Source organism: Macaca nemestrina, chromosome 12 (assembly GCF_043159975.1).
Source record: "Macaca nemestrina isolate mMacNem1 chromosome 12, mMacNem.hap1, whole genome shotgun sequence".
Lineage (NCBI taxonomy): Eukaryota > Metazoa > Chordata > Mammalia > Primates > Cercopithecidae > Macaca > Macaca nemestrina.
In genome coordinates, this window is record NC_092136.1 from 21,769,873 (window position 1) to 21,786,155 (window position 16,283).

Below are 16,283 nucleotides of genomic sequence, written 5' to 3' on the forward strand. Positions count from 1 at the left end.
TGTGTTTATTCCCACCGGTTCTTAACCACGGGCAATTTTACCCCCCAGCAGATGTTTACCAACGTCTTGAGTTGGTTTTGGTTGTCACAACTGGTGAGGGGTGCCACTGGCATCTAACAGGTGGAGGTCATGGATACTGCTAAACATCCTACAACGCAAAGGATAGACCCACAAGAAAGAATTATCCAGCCCAAAATGGTAATACTACTGAGGTTGAGAAATCCTGTTCTAAAAGATTAACTAGAATGAATGAGAAAGAACTTCCCCACAGCCCATTTAATCTTCAAATTCTCTGCTATGACTACTAACAAGAAGATAAATTAATTCTGACAGAAACAAGGAAAGCAGGCTCTGTTGGACTGGCCTAATTCCATTATCTCCATGTTTCAAAATCAACCTCAGATAAAGGGTCTTGGCACTTTCCCGGCTCACATTCTAAATGAAGCCCTCGAAACCAAAGCATGCAGTTATCTCCTTACGTGAACAGGCCATGTTCCCTCGGTCAATGTTTTCTCCCTGAACATTTTAGTAAATTGGTAGCTTGCAATTACACATTTCTAGAAGCTCTGAAATGTGTCACATTTCTGTGTATCCCAATGCCATAAGCAAAACTCCATTTTCTTCAAAGCCTCTTTCAATAAAACATAACATTATTTGCCAAAGGCAAGATTCCAGGAACTAAACAGGAAGCTATTTCTTGGACCTTAACTCTGTCCCCTGGATGAGCTTAATTTATATACTAGAATATCTTGGTCTACTTTCATGGAAATTTTTTAAAAGCAAAAGCAGCAGCAGAAACAAGCCAAAGCAGTAATCAGATGGAAGTCTGAGAACTGCAGCCATAGAATAAATACAAAGTTAACAAGAAAAACACCAGATTTTTTTTTTTCACAAATAGCAAAAGAGTCTGAGAAACAGAAAAAGACATATTGACCTCACTCGTCAGTCATAAGGACTCAGCCCCACAGCAAATGCATACCAGTGTGTACACAGAAGGATTACAGCCAGAAGAGCTTGGGAAAGAGGGATATTAGGAGAAGAAATAGTTCATTTTCCTGAAATCCTAGACTCTGGTTCAGTTTACTCTAGTTCTAGTTTTTTCTCATCCTCTAGCTCATCTATGGATCAAAAGCACATGAAGGATGACAACAACAACGACTCAATGTTTCAACCCAGAGAGGTTTTTTGAACTCGGAACCAGCATGCATCTCTGCAAGGTAATCTGTTGTTATTTTATAGCACTCAACACATAGTATATAGTCTATAAAACCATACCAATGACAATATTTTGACATACGTGAGGATTTGGTTCCATAGTGATTCTTGAGTAAGTGTAAGGAAGTTCTCCATACCATGCTGTAAGTCTTGGTTGCTGATAAGTTATATCTAAGAAAGAAAATACAGGCCTTTGAAATGGTTTAATACTATTTAAGGTGTTACTACTGAGTGCCAACTCTGTGCCCTGCAATGCGCTATGAGAAATACAAAGGAAAAGTAAGAATAGGCTCTGACCCAAAGTTCCACCTTCACAGAAGATATGGGACTTGGCAAGTAGAATGAACAAGAGAAACCACTACGTTGGCAGACACTGCATGGGCAAAGGCTCTGAGATGAGATTGTGAGTGACTTGCTTGTATTAGTGATGACAGAAACAAGAGAGGGCAAAGAGTCACACTGGGGAACAGTGGGGCTCAGACTAGGGATGGTCTCAAAAAGCAGAATATGGAGCCTGAACTCCTGCCTGCAGAAGTTTGTGGTACCAACATCCATATGAGAAACAAGACAAACTGCTCATTCATGTGTCCAACGTTGTATAAACCTTTTTGATTCAAAGGAGGAAAAAGTGTCCTGACCAACTGTAGCATGCAGTTGATTTTCGTCAGAAGGCTTTGATGTTCCAATTTATAGAAGCAGTTATCCATAGATCTACTCTTTTTCCCACTACTGGTATAACCACAACGATAAGAACAATAATAATAATAGTAATAGCAGCAGCTAATACTCACTGAAGGCTTACTACGTACCAGGCAATCTTGTGTTATCTCATTTTATTAACACAGCAACCTTATAAGGTAGACAATATTATTTGTTTAATTTTACAGATAAGAAAACCAGGGATCAGAGAGTTACTTAACTGTAATTTGCTTAAAATTAACAACTACTTTGAATGAAAGAGCCAACAATCAAAGCCATGTCTGTCACCAAAAGCCCTGCTGCAGAAACTGCGGGAGTTGAGAGAAGGCTGTCCTGAAGGCTGAGAGGAAGCTGACTCCCATTCTGAAGCATGAGTAACAAAAATGAAGCCAGTACAGTCGGCCTTTCGTATCTGTGGGTTCCACATTCACCATGATCAAAAATACTCAAACCATGGATCAAACACACACACAAAATACATAAAAATTAAAAATAACAATACTATGGATGAAAAATACTCAAAAAATATATAAAAATTAAAAATAACAATACCACAATAAAAACAGTATAACAACTATTTACATATCACTTACATTGTATTAGGTATTATAATGATTTAAAGGATACTAGAGGATGTGCATAGGTTATATGCACATACTATGATAGTTTTTTTTTTTTTTTTTTTCCCCGAGATGGAGTCTCGCTCTATTGCCAGGCCAGAGTGCAGTGGCGCGATCTTGGCTCACTGCAACCTCCGCCTCCTGGATTCAAGCAATTCTCTTGCCTCAGCCTCCCGGAGCAGCTGGGACTACAGGTGCACACCACCATGCCCGGCTAATTTTTGTATTTTTAGTAGAGATGGGGTTTCACCATGTTGGCCAGGATGGTCTCGATCTCCTGACCTCGTGATCCACCTGCCTCGGCCTCCCAAAGTGCTGGGATTACAGGTGTGAGCCACCACGCCCAGCCACTATGATAGTTTTTATAAAAGGATTTGAGCATACATGAATCCTGGAACCAATCCCCTGTGGATACTGAGGGACAACTATATATACTTTGCCTCTTTACAGAAAATTTACATTCACTCAATGTGCCAGAAAGAAAATTCTATGCTAGAGCACAGACGCCCCCCAGTGACCACCTGTGGTATAACAGGCACTGTTGGCTTGTGGATGCCCACAGAGATTCAGGTTCCAACTCAGGTAACAAACTGCTGTGTCACTTTTACAAGCTCAGGAGAGTACAGATGCTGAAGCTAGAGGAGATTGGACTCTTCTGGTGAAAGTTAAAGAAGAATGCAAAGTCAGCAAGGAGTGTGAAAGAATGTATGCAAAATGGGATCAGAAAAAAAGAAAGCTCTGTAAGTTTCTATGAAGTAAAACGTTGGCACCATTTGAAGCAAGAGTCAGTGAACAAACACAAAAGGAGGTAAGTATATCAGCCATAGTTCAGCCAACCAAATTTCCTTTGGTTCCTGAACTCTCACCTCTATCCTCTTGCCATGTTCTCTCTGATCTCTGGGCCTTCCACCTGCTGTTTCTCCTCCCTGGAATACTTTTCCCTGTCCTTTCTGGCTAATTCTACTTTCTTAGGATCTCAGGTTTTGAATTTCTGTTTAAGACTAGCTAAGTAGAGGCGATGGTATTAGGAAACATTCCAGAGAGGGAGAACACGCAGCACCAACTGTGACCTCTGGGATCTACTTACCCTCTCTGATGCCGGTCCTCTGTTTCCAGGGAACATCTTGACAAAGCTGTTCCAATATCCAGTCAGCTTCTTTTACGTCAACAAAGCCAGGATACAAACAGACCCTGGGTGTAGAATGAACCATTGTTAACCAAAGAACATGGAAAAGATAAGTTAGACTCTAAACGTTAGTGGAAACAGTTAATCTGGATGCAGCCTCCAATGGGTAGATGAAATCATCTTACCACAGCTCCCACAGCAAGCAGAGCCTAACATCACCCAGGTCATGAGGCGCCATATGTAAAATAAGCTCCTTTCATGTTAGGACAAATAAAAGAGGCAATGAAGGATAAATGGATGATAGGTAAGGGCTTTTATAGATCATAATTCAAACACTACTCCAGTACTGCTTAGCTGTGAAGCCCTGGCCAAGTTACTAAACCTCTCTAAACTTTGGTTTTCTCATCTGTAACCTGAGATGACATCAACCTCATAGGTTCACTGTAAAGAGTAAATAGAATAAGGCTGGGTGCAGTGGCTCATGCCTGTAATCTCAGCACTTTGGGAGGCTGAGGCAGGTGGATCACCTGAGGTCAGGAGTTCAAGACCAGTCTGACCAACATGGTGAAACCCCGTGTCGACCAAAAATACAAAATTAGCTGGGTGTGGTGGTGCACACCTGTAGTTCCAGCTACTTGGAAGGCTGAGGCAGGAGAATCACTTGAATCCGGGGGCGGAGGTTGCAGTAAGCCAAGATCACACCATTGCACTCCAACCTGGGCTATAAGAGCAAAACTCCGTTTCAAAAAAAAAAGAATAACTAATAAAATGCCTGGCCCTGTTTTATTTAAACAATTGGTAGTCTTCTGAGACTACACTAATTCTAGGGAAAGCTAGAGCTCATTATGACTGTATCAAAATAAACACAGCTAATGAGGGTTCTTTCTCCCACTGAATATGTGTTTACTTCAACAATGCCAACTCAGCTCAAAATAATTTTGGATATCTTTCTTAAGACATCTTCTGAAAGCCCACGGAAGATTCTCTTAAACTGCCTTGGTAGCAAATCTTCACTCTTTGAAGGTGCATCTGATTTTCTGAAAGAGCCAAAGCTTACCTGAAGCCATACCTAGTTAACAGTAAGATATGACCAAAATGATAAAACTGGTTTGAGTGACTTGCTTTAAAAGAAAAGTTCCAAAAAGGGTTATAACCATGGCAGAGCCATTGTTCCAGCGGAAGCTCTTAAGAAATTCATTTAGGGCCGGGCGCGGTGGCTCACGCCTGTTAATCCCAGCACTTTGGGAGGCCGAGGCGGGTGGATCACGAGGTCAGGAGATCAAGACCATCCTGGCTAACACAGTGAAACCCTGTCTCTACTAAAAATACAAAAAATTAGCCGGGCATGATGGGGGGCGCCTGTAGTCCCAGCTACTTGAGAGGCTGAGGCAGGAGAATGGTGTGAACCCCGGAGGTGGAGCTTGCAGTGAGCCGAGATCGCACCACTGCATTCCAGCCTGGGGGACAGAGAGAGACTCCGTCTCAAAAAAAACCAAAAAAACCAAAAAAACAAAAAAACAAAAAAAAAAAAAGAAATTCATTTAGATGCGTAAGTTCTAATATATTTGTTTTAAATGTCTCATTATTTTATTACAATTAGTATACTCAAGCATTAAGGTGATTTTAATGTTTCAATGTTTTTAAATGTTTTTAAAACAATGACTAATGCCTAATATACCCTAAATAGTATATGTTTAACTACTGAAATCTACCCTAGGCCAGGTATGGTGGCTCACGCCTGTAATCCCAACACTTTGGGAGGCCAAGGTGGGCAGATCACTTGAGCCCAGGAGTTCAAGGCCAGCCTGGGCAATATGATGAAACCCCATCACTACCAAAAAAAAAAATACAAAAATTAGCCAGGTGTTGTGGCACACACCTGTAGTCCCAGCTACTCAGACACTGAAGTGGGAGGGTGGCTTGAGCCCAGGAGGCAGAGGTTGCAGTGAGCCGAGATCGTGCCACTGTACCCCAGACTGGGCGACAGAGCCAGACTCTGTTTCAAAAACAAAAAGACAACAAAAAAAGAAATTTACCCTAGTGTAGGAATATGTAATATTATATTCAATAATATATAATATGTAATACACATGAAATACAATAATAATATAACGTAGCACTCACAGCACCTAAGTCCAGGCTAGACCCAACTCTAATATCGAGTTACTATGTGGCATTAAGAAAAAATATTCAGGCCAGGCACGGTGGCTCACACCTGTAATCCCAGCACATTGGGAGGCTGAGGCAGGTGGATTAGCTGAGGTCAGGAGTTGAGACCAGCCTGACCAACATGGTGAAATCCCATCTCTACTAAAAATACAAAAAAATTAGCTGGGCTTGGTGACACATGCCTGTAATCCCAGCTACTTGGGAGGCTGAGGCAGGAGAATCTCTTGAACCTAGGAGGCGGAGGTTGCAGTGAGCCGGGACAGCACCATTGCACTCCAGCCTGGGCTAACAAGAGCAAAACTCTGTCTTGAAAAGAAAAAAGAAAAAATATTCAATCTTCCTAGGTCTCATTTCCTCATCTAAAAAACTGGGGAAGTAATAGCTATGATATCTGACAGAAAGGTTTGGAACTATATCTGAAAATGTTTTGATGCTAGAAATATTATATAAAAAGGAGATACTATCAAATTTTTGCCTCCCAAGAATTTAAGGGGCAGAAGTTACCTATTTGCAACAAGGGAGTAGACTTTTTTAAACTTTAAGTTTGGGGTACATGTGCAGGTTTGTTATATAGGTATGCTTGTGTCATAGGGGTTTGTTGTACAGATTATTTCATCATGCAGGTGTTAAGCGTAGTGCCCATTAGTTATTTTTCCTGTTCCTCTCCCTCCTCCCACCCTCCACCCTCCGACAAGCCCCAGTGTCTATTGATCCCCTCTATGTGTCCCTGTGTTCTCAACATTTGGCTCCCACTTACAAGTGAGAACATGCAGTATTTGGTTTTCTGTTCCCACGTTAGTTTACTGAGGATAAAGGTCTCTAGCTCCATCCATGTTCCTGCAAAGGACATGCTTTCATTCCTTTTAATGGCTGCATAGTATTCCATAATGTATATGTACCACATTTCCTTTATCTAGGGGAGTAAACTATTTTAAGAGACTATAACTCAGTGATAATGACAGTCACTTCTTGTGAGCATTCGCTTACCTAGATACACCTGTGGGTGACAGGCTGATTTCATACACACCCTCTCTGCTAAAGAAACAAAGGAAACAGACTTGTTAGTTTGAAGCAAAACAATATGCTCTACCCAGTGAAGAGTTATCCTTCCTAACTGCCAAAGTCCTGGCTCACCAAAGTCATTTAATTATGAGAGAGGCATAATCTCCACCTTCTTCTACCACTGAGATAAAGGGCAAGATCATGGTATATCATTAATGACACTGGGAATGGAACTGTGACAGGATCAGGCCATGGACACAAAAACTGGGATAAAATCAATTCTGATTCTACCTCTTTTATTCTACCCATAATTGAGGCAGATATGGTCCAGGAATCTATTGCCCAAAGAGGGGTCAAATAGAGCACTGCTCTGGAGAATGTGGAATAGGGGATACATTTAACAGGCAGCAAGCACATCTCAGGGCTCTGGGCTTCTGTTGCTTTCAAAAATATACATCTGATGAGGTCCCTCTTCTGATTAAAATCCTCCAATGGCACCCCAAAACTGCATTCAAGGTCCTCATAATGCAGCTCTATCTTCTGACAGCTCCCATAAACTCATCATCCTCTAGCAGCAATCAACTGCTTGGAATCTCCTGAATACACTACTATGTTTCTAACTCCATGTTTTTCAATATGCTGGAATGCCAACCCATCAACCAGCACCCCCAAACCAATCCGCCTTCGGTTATGGTCTAGTGGAAAACTCTAATTCACCTTTCAAAAATCCTGGCTTCAGCATCACCTCTTTTAAACTTTTCCTGACCTTTAATCCAGGCAAATAATATTAACCTCTCATCCTCTGTGTTACCACTAGACCTTAGATACAGTCTATTTTTTCATGATGTACAAGATTACAATTTATCTGATTAAATGTCTATTTCATTTACTAGACAGTGGAGTCCTGAGGTGCAAAGAATAGGTAGGTTATTGTTTCCCAGTGTCTGCACATAGCAGATGGGCAATAAAGGTTTACTGAATTTAATCAAATGTGAAAATATATAAAGCTGTTGCAGAACTGCCAGGTGGTGAGGCCCATAATGAGAAAAGTGACACAGACTGGATAGGTATATCAAGACAATTGTGTCAGATCCTTCTGAGAGAGAGATACGTTATAGAGAATAATGCGAAGGGGCACTTTTCACATCACCTTCTGTCATGGGAGTTAGTGGTTCATGATCTGAGCTAGGCTTTTAAGTAGATGTATGAGTGCCTTTCAGTCAAAATGTAGGCATAGCTGTCACACATATTTACTACATTTTCTACATGCATTGTCTATAAAGTTTCCGAGTATACAGAGAACACAGTGTTTCAATATGATATATTTTTGGCCCACATTCAGAAATGGCTCACGAAGACATTTCCAGCTTTTTTTTTTTTTTAACCTAGCAAACTTTAGATAACCAGAATTAACAGATTCCAGGACCAAGTAGGAATGAGTTCTGTCCTTTTTCTCTGACAATTGCCAGTTTTGGGTGGGCCAAATGTCGCATCTGTAGCTTACAACATGTTTCATGGTTTTGTTTATTCTCCTTATTACCAATGAAGCCACTAACACACTTGTTTTTTTAAAAACAACCAAGGCCTGGCATGGTAGCTCATCCCTGCAATATCAGCACTTTGGGAGGCTGAGGTGGGAGGATCATTTGAGCCCAGGAATTCGAGACCAGCCCAGGAAACATAGGGAGATCTCATCTCTACAAAAAATTTTTTTAAAAATGAGCAAAGCATGGCGGTGTGCGCCTGTGGGCCCAGCTACTCGGGAGGCTGAGGTGGGAGGATCACTTGAGCCTAGAAGATGGAGGCTACAGTGAGTTTTGATTATGCCACTACACTCCAGCCTAACAGAGTGACAGCCTGTTCCAAAAAACTAAAAAATAATAAACAACCAAAGACTATTAGAACTAGCCTGTGACTTTTTCTAATATATACAAGCCAATCTGCAAGCAGTCAAACAGCATAACAAACAGATTGATCATGGGCAAGAACATTTATCTAATGCTAATTTGCTAAGATAAAAGAATAGTTTCTACTGACAATTTATCTACATCAGATGAAAGCTGACAAGCATAAAAAGAGGAGTCAAAGCATCTCTCACTAACTTTGGACAAGAACATTTAGACACAGATCAATATAAGAAGAATGTTTACTATCATTTAAACTGTTCTGGAATAATTACATGGTTTTAATAAATGGACTGTAAGCTCATCTACAGCACTAGCAGCTTTCACAGCATTGCTAGTAAAATGGCAATTAATGGCTTCTCAAAGAACCATGCTTCAATGACTCAGGAAAAATCCCTCTCTGTCTCTGCCTGAGAGGTTTAGCTTACTGTCTACCGATATCAGTGAAATAGGGCCAGGAAATCTACACGAGTCAAAGTTTAACATATGGCTATCTTTGTTGCATTTTCCACACCATCAGCAAATTCAGAAAGTCTTCTCAAAAGATCAAGTTTAAAGACATTTGAGATGGGAATATCCCAGACTAAAATTAAGACACTTATTGGGCCATTCTCTTCCAGATAGAAAAAACAGTAAGGAAAGATTCCAGTCTCTTCATTTCACTGTGGGCAACAATTACAGGAAGACAGCAAATTACTTACTCAATCACTCGTGGCTCGGGAGCTCTACGTACTACCTGCAAGGAAATAGGCGGATCTTACTTCTGGAATGTTCTTAATCCTCACAGATACTGACTTACCATATCTTCCCATTTCTGGTCAAAATAAAGTTAAAAACTATCTCTTTTCTATTCCAACTTCTCACTAACCCACCAGGATCCTTGTCTCTGCTCTTCTTAAAACTACTTCACATTTGCTAGTAGACGGTAAAAGAAGATACAATTATTAATAGAATAAATTTTCCTAGCAGCCAGCAGCTCTGGAAAAATCTTGACAATAATCTTTTTTAAAATAGGAAATATGCTATAAAATAAGGAGTTTCAATAATTATTTATAGAGTTGTTACTGTGGCAAGATACCCAACTTTTTAACTTTTCCACATTATTAAAAAGTAAATCTTCACTGTTTCTTACATTTTTCCTCATGGGAAAAAAGGGCTAAAAAATCAGGCATTTTGCTGTAATAACTGAAATTTTAATCTAATTCCAAAGACGTTGAAGTGCAACAGCACTGAAGACAGCACAGTCTTAGAACTGCTGGAGCTCAAATAACAAATGCAAGCAGGCTCTCATTATGGTGTAACCTCCTTGCCAAAAATACGGGAATAACATGTGACCATAAACTAGAAGCAGACTACGAAGAATCCCCAGACATAGAAAGGAACTGAAATACTCTGCATTTCATTATTATTATAGTTCTTCTGCTCTGCTATTAGTGAATTTATTCAGTCATTATTTATTTGAGTGTCCACTGTGTGAATATCACTTTTTAAAGCAAATTTTTGTCACTATTGAAGAAAAAAACCAAGAATTTACCTGCTGAGGTTCTTTGAACACAAACTCTCTGTCAGAGAGATGATGCTCTTTGTTCTTCCAGGTCTGGCCAGGCTTCTGGTAGAGATGGCTCTTAGCAGTGGTAGCTGAAGCAAGAGAGGGGACAGCCTCAAACCAGGGGAAAGTCTGTTCTCAGCACCTTCTACAGAGCAAGGGCCAACAAAGCCCACTTGGAGATGATCTCTATGACATGTAGAAACTAACTGGTAAAGTCAACAGAAGACACTGAAAGGTTTGAGGGTGTGGACTAAATATGAGGAACACTAAAGACCCACCCTTAGCTCACCATCAACAAAACAGACAACATTTCAGCCACATTTAAACAATTCCTTGACATCAATTGAAATGGAAGTCCATTATAAACCAAAAGGATATAAATAAAAGAGAATGAGAGTTGTCCATATCCACACACACACAAAATCCCTACAGATTCTTGCCTGGCTGAGCAATGGCCTGGCTCTTAGCAGGGGCAGCCCAGGCTCCCTGAACTCGAGCTCGCCGTCTTTTTTCCTCCATGTTGACCAAAAAGGCTTCTGCTCCGAGCTTTTGGAAGATTTTGTTTCTGCTTCAAACTACTCCATGGTATCTGTTTATTAAAACAAAACAGTGGTTTTAGTTACGATTGTGAACAATTACTCCTAAGGCATAATTAATTTCAGGTAGAAGACTCTCAACAGCAATACAGCCTCTATGTAAAATAAGTTTCTGTCATCGCAGCATTTCAATCAAGAAGCCTAAGTCATTTGGGGCTGCTGGCTTTAGCATTTACCTTTCGTAATCTTATTATAGTACTTTTGTTTCTTTCACAAGAAAGTGCATTTTAAGAAATTCTAAAATCAGGACCTATCACAAACCACATTCCTCTCAATATTCCCCAAGAGTAGAATATAAGGAAATTGTACTATTCCCATTTTCACCTACATGGACATTGAGAAATAGGCTAAGACTGTTTCCAGGCATATATTGCATTATCACCAGCTGCATCAAACTTCCCTGGAAGTTTGTTCAAAACACCTACGGTCCACCTCCAGAAAATCTGATTTAGGATGGATACAGGTATTTGTCTTTAAAACAAGCAATGTAAGATTTGACACTATATAGGTATGTATGTGGACCGCAAAGTTTAGTGATGTACCCAAAGTCACTCAGGAAATCAACGATAGGTAGATTAACATTCAACTTTTATTAAATTCCTGTCTCCAGCTAACTGATAAATCCACCTCATAATGGCTAATAATACTAATTTGACAGTTGTACCAGTAAGTTTGGCCTACAGCAAATACAGAAGCACGTACTGCTACCAAAACAACAAGGAAATTCAAGCCACATGTTCCAAATCTGTAATCTATTTCTTTATGCTTCTACCTAAGAAAGCTTCACACCTCAAGTTCTCAAAGGTAAAAGCTCATTTTATATTAATAGCTTGCTTAGCCTATAGATTTCCAGGTCCCATCTCCCACCTCGTCTGACTCAGTAGAGCTGAGCCAGGTCCAGGAATCTGTGTATTTCACGAGTTCCCCCAGGTGATAAGCATGTAATTCATTTCATTTAATAGGTGGGGAGACCACAGAGGCTGCCATCTGCCCAGAAGAGTTAATGACAATCAAATACCAATTCTTCAATCCCAGAAGCTCCCGTTTGACATGTTCTCTCACTTGAGGCCCTAAAAGCGTAACACAATTACCTACAATCCCCGCAGAGGATACAACTTGCTCACCTTCTTGCTCCGTTCACTCGGGAGCCATATGTCATTTGTCAGGAAACAACTGTCGAAAATACAGATTCCAGAGCCCCATCCCAGACCTACTCAACTTGAAGAGTCCCAGAATTTGTTACCTAATGCCACCCTCAACCCAGGAGTTCTTAATGCACACAGAGCTTGAGAACCAGTGCTGTAAAGGACAAGGACTCTGGCGCCAGCCAGAACACGCTTTGAATCCAGATCTGTCACTTCCCAGCTGCTAGGCCCACAACAAATGACTGCACCTTTCTGAACCCCAGTTTTTCCTCAGTAAACAGGGAGTCACTTTCTGCACGGTTGAGGTGCAGACTAAGCGAGCTCCGCAGGTGGAAGAGCTTGGTCCTGGCTAAGGGTACTTCCTTTTCCTAATTTAGATCCTTCTCTTCCAGGAGACCTAGAATGAGGCCCCGGAGGTCGCCCGGGAAGAGACTTCAGGGGTGGTCCTCACACCCCCAGCCCCGCGCACCCAGCAGTAAGTCGGAAACGCGCACTTACGGGCAGAGCCGGGCGCGCCAGTCCAAACCCGCTAGGACTTGGGGCACCCCTCGTAGCCAGGTACCCACTCCGCAGTCTGTGGTCGGAACCTTAAGAGTGAAGCACCGACTCCAGCAACTCCCAATTACAGGCCGCGGCGTCAGGCACTTCCTCTCGACGTTACGCAGCGCCGCCGCTACTTCCGGTGCACCGTCCTCAGTCCGGGTAGTCCCACATCCCCCGCGCCTGAAGGGCCTAATCACCGAAGACGCTGATGAGGGATAGGGGTTGCAGCGGACAGGGATTGACAGTGCGGTGGAGCGGTGTGAAGGGGTCGGGGTTTGGCAAAGATGGAAGTGAAGGCGTGTCTCCTACGTGAGTTCCTCGAAACTGGAGATGTTTAAGCATCGGCATCTTTGTGGCAAAAAGAGCGACCGGGTCCCTGCGGGGCTAGATAAAGGGAGAGGAGTTTAGGGGACCTGGTTATAATGTGCTAGGCAAAAGGATTTGCATTTTATCCTAAAAGTCACGGAGAGCCTGAGATGAGCCTCCTTTGTGTTCCTATTGCAGCCTGTGCACGCCTTCGAACACAGAATTTACAGCAGGGCATAGGACCACGCCTTAATTCGCCTTGGCTCTCTCCAGTGCTAAGCAAATTTTGCTTGAGTGAACAGACCTACTTTTTGGTCCAGACACCACCATTTACTAGGTGTATAATCTAGGGCAAGTACTCTGCCTCTGTTAAATGGGTATCGCTCTAGTTGGGAGGATTAAGTGAGATAATGCATTTAAAGAATATAGCACAATGCCTGGAACACAACAAAAACTCAAAAAAATGAAAAAGAGCTCACCCCATTTGAGCTCATGAGAAACATCTTTAAAGTGGTCATGTTAAACCATGTACTTTACAGTATGAAAATAGCAAAAGTAGCACTGAATTGACTGTTTTATGCAAGTCATTATCTAAGATCTGCCAAAGTATAGTCACTGTGGAAATCTTTAAAATAAGCCTGGTATGAGTGTTTACCTGCAGGAAGCTCATTACAGGTACACCTCATTAATGTACCTATATTGTTGCTACTATCAAATCCAATTTCACAGCACTCATTATTATTTGTTATACTTTGTGACACTGAAGGAAAAAATGATTTATCCTAGAGCTGAAAGAAGAGAAAATGCTAAGGCTAGATTACAGTTTTTTTTCCCCCATCAACTAATTTGTCAGTGTCTGCTTCTGGCTCAGGAACTTTGGCTGTATCTTCTAAAAGATGTCATTTCTTTCTTTTCAATGATTGTTGAAAGAAGACAAAGAAGTCTGGATTGAGGAGTTCCTAAAAGTAGTGATTAACACCTCTTCAGCCTCTAAGTAGTGTATTTCTCAAAAATCAATCCATGATTTACTTGCATCTGAAATCATCGCTTTTTTTTTTTTTTCCAGAATCACCTGCGTTTTTAACAAATACCCAAGTGATTCTGGTGCACAAAATTTTTGAAAACCTCTAGGACTCATGTAGAAAGACAAATTGTTCTGGTTTGAATGGGCCTGAGGAGTTTCCCAGGACACAGGACTTTAAGTGCTAAAGCCAGGACAGTCCTGGGCAAACTGAGATGGTTGGTTACCCTAGACAATGCGAGTATATAGTATTAGATGTTCTTAATGGTCTTGGCATTCTCATTAGGGTCTTGATTTTCTTATTTCTATTTGTAGTATTTGGGTTTTTTTTTTTTTTTTTTTTTTTTGAGACAGAGTCTCGCTTAGTCGCCCAGGCTGGAGTGCAATGGCGCGATCTCAGCTCACTGCAAGCTCCGCCTCCCGGGTTCACGCCATTCTCCTGCCTCAGCCTCCCGAGTAGCTGGGACTACAGGCGCCTGCCGCCTCGCCCGGCTAATTTTTTGCATTTTTAGTAGAGACGGGGTTTCACCGTGTTAGCCAGGATGGTCTCGATCTCCTGACCTCGTGATCCGCCCGCCTCGGCCTCCCAAAGTGCTGGGATTACAGGCGTGAGCCACCGCGCCCGGCCATGTATTTGGGTTTTTATCAGGAGTTGGTGATAGAGACCATGGGAGAAGGAATGACGGCGAAGTGTGTTGCCAGTTTTCAACCTATTGAGTCTCTATTCCAAATCCACCCTTCACTACCCTGCTTGCAATATTGGAAGGTTTCTCCCTTGCCTTTTGGTTCAATGGGCAGTAAGCTTCATCAGTGGAGGGTGCTGGAGGAACTTTAGAGGAGGAAGGAGCTCTTTTTGTCTGGTTCCAGTGTGCTCCTCTCAGCTGGCTCTTTTGTGCACAGTGGCCCACAGTGTTTGACTACTCCATGTGGGCTGAATTACAAGGTTAGTTTCTCTTGTGAAAGTTAAGGCATCAATTGGGAAGGAATGGAATCCCAAAATTTGAAATAAGCACTCTGCTTAGACCCAGATAACAAACAGTCTTGAACACCCACATCACTCTGAGTCTTCCTTGGCAGTGGAAGTAGCTTGCCCTCCCAAGTCTGAGGAGACTAGTCATTCTTTGCTTGAAGACACTGCTATGCCCTCAGTTGGGGCAGATGACTTCAAAAGGGAAGCTCATTCTCTACAAGACCTGCCAGAATTTACTTCCCATTCTTCTGCCCCATTGCCACTAGACCCTAACTAGTTTCAAACCTCATTAATGTTCCAGGTAGGCTGGTACACACTATGATCTAGGATAAAACAGTTTGCACGCTGAAAGAATTATACTAATTACACATACTTTGCTAATGTGTGAAATGTGTGGAAGTGGATTCTAAGTGTTTTAAACTAAGGAGGGAAGTATATATTACTGTATCAGGCCAAATTATATGGAGGCACTTATTAGAGTGCCTTTACAGACATTGTGTTGACTCATGCAACTGGAAGTGACTTTAACAGCTTCTTTGGTGGATTTCTTGAAGATTTAACTCAACAGTAGTCTATAGTTAATACTATTGAGATGCCAAGGCATGATGTAGAGGAGGGAACCCAAAGACTGAGAGGGGTAGAGATGTTGGACTGAATTTATCAAATGTGACCTTGACCCACATGCAATAGACACAAACACAAAAACTATATCCTACAACAAGATCCAGAAGATGCTCCTGTTTCTAAGGCATTGAGAAATACTTCAGACAAGGGAGTGCTTGCATCCTTGGAAAGCTCCGTGGTTGCTCTCCTTTGCAGGCCAGGTATGATCATGGAAGATGCCAGCATTGAGTTGTGTTCCCTGGTTTTAGTGGAGATGATGAGGCCAAGTGGCAGTACTTAATTGTTAAAGGTAGGGACATCGATCCTATACAGAAGCCAGGACATACCAGTAATCAGAATGTGTTAGTCTATAAGGATCTTTGGTAGTGGCTGTGGTGTCCCTAGCAATGAAACAGATGGGCAGCCTACTAGAGAATTGTTTGATCTAGCTAACAGAAAAGAAGTCTATGTCTAGTAGCCAAAAACCTTACCTGAGTGCCACACTGGATAGACATAGTCTCTCACCTAGTTTCCAGTCAAGTCATATCACAAACCCAAACCTCTTGATTGACAGGGAAGCCACGTCTCTTGGAGGAAGGACCCTGCACCATTGACACAAGTATATACTGTAAATTTTCCTCCAAACCTTCATCCAAGTGAATGCAGCCATTTACTCAAATGGTTACACATTGGGGAAAAGTAAGTACCCAGGTATTTTAGGGTTTATTGAGCAATGGCTCTGAACTAATTCCTAGAAACCTGGAACACCTCTATAGCCCACGAATGAAAGTGAGGGCTCATGATGTTCTGGTGAT

The 16,283-nt window shown here is 41.8% G+C and overlaps 1 protein-coding gene across 6 annotated transcripts in view; it reads right to left on the reverse strand.

Annotated features, from left to right (window-relative positions):
• LOC105471609 (alkB homolog 3, alpha-ketoglutarate dependent dioxygenase) overlaps positions 1-12,678 on the reverse strand; it is a 47,074-nt gene extending 34,396 nt beyond the window's left edge. For 2 of the 6 annotated variants that reach the window (XM_011724163.3, XM_011724157.2), the window contains exons 1-7: positions 12,524-12,678; positions 10,725-10,873; positions 10,270-10,373; positions 9,437-9,471; positions 6,817-6,864; positions 3,622-3,725; positions 1,298-1,386 (exon numbers count right to left, since the gene is read on the reverse strand). In XM_011724163.3, coding sequence (XP_011722465.2) covers positions 1,298-1,386; positions 3,622-3,725; positions 6,817-6,864; positions 9,437-9,471; positions 10,270-10,373; positions 10,725-10,803 — 459 coding nt within the window. In that variant the 5' untranslated portion in view covers positions 10,804-10,873; positions 12,524-12,678. Of the gene's footprint in view, positions 1-1,297; positions 1,387-3,621; positions 3,726-6,816; positions 6,865-9,436; positions 9,472-10,269; positions 10,374-10,724; positions 10,874-12,004; positions 12,054-12,523 lie in introns of all 6 variants that reach the window. The other 4 variants (XM_011724161.2, XM_011724162.3, XM_011724159.3 and 1 more) reach the window with 3 other exon arrangements.
• Positions 12,679-16,283: the final 3,605 nt, after the last annotated feature.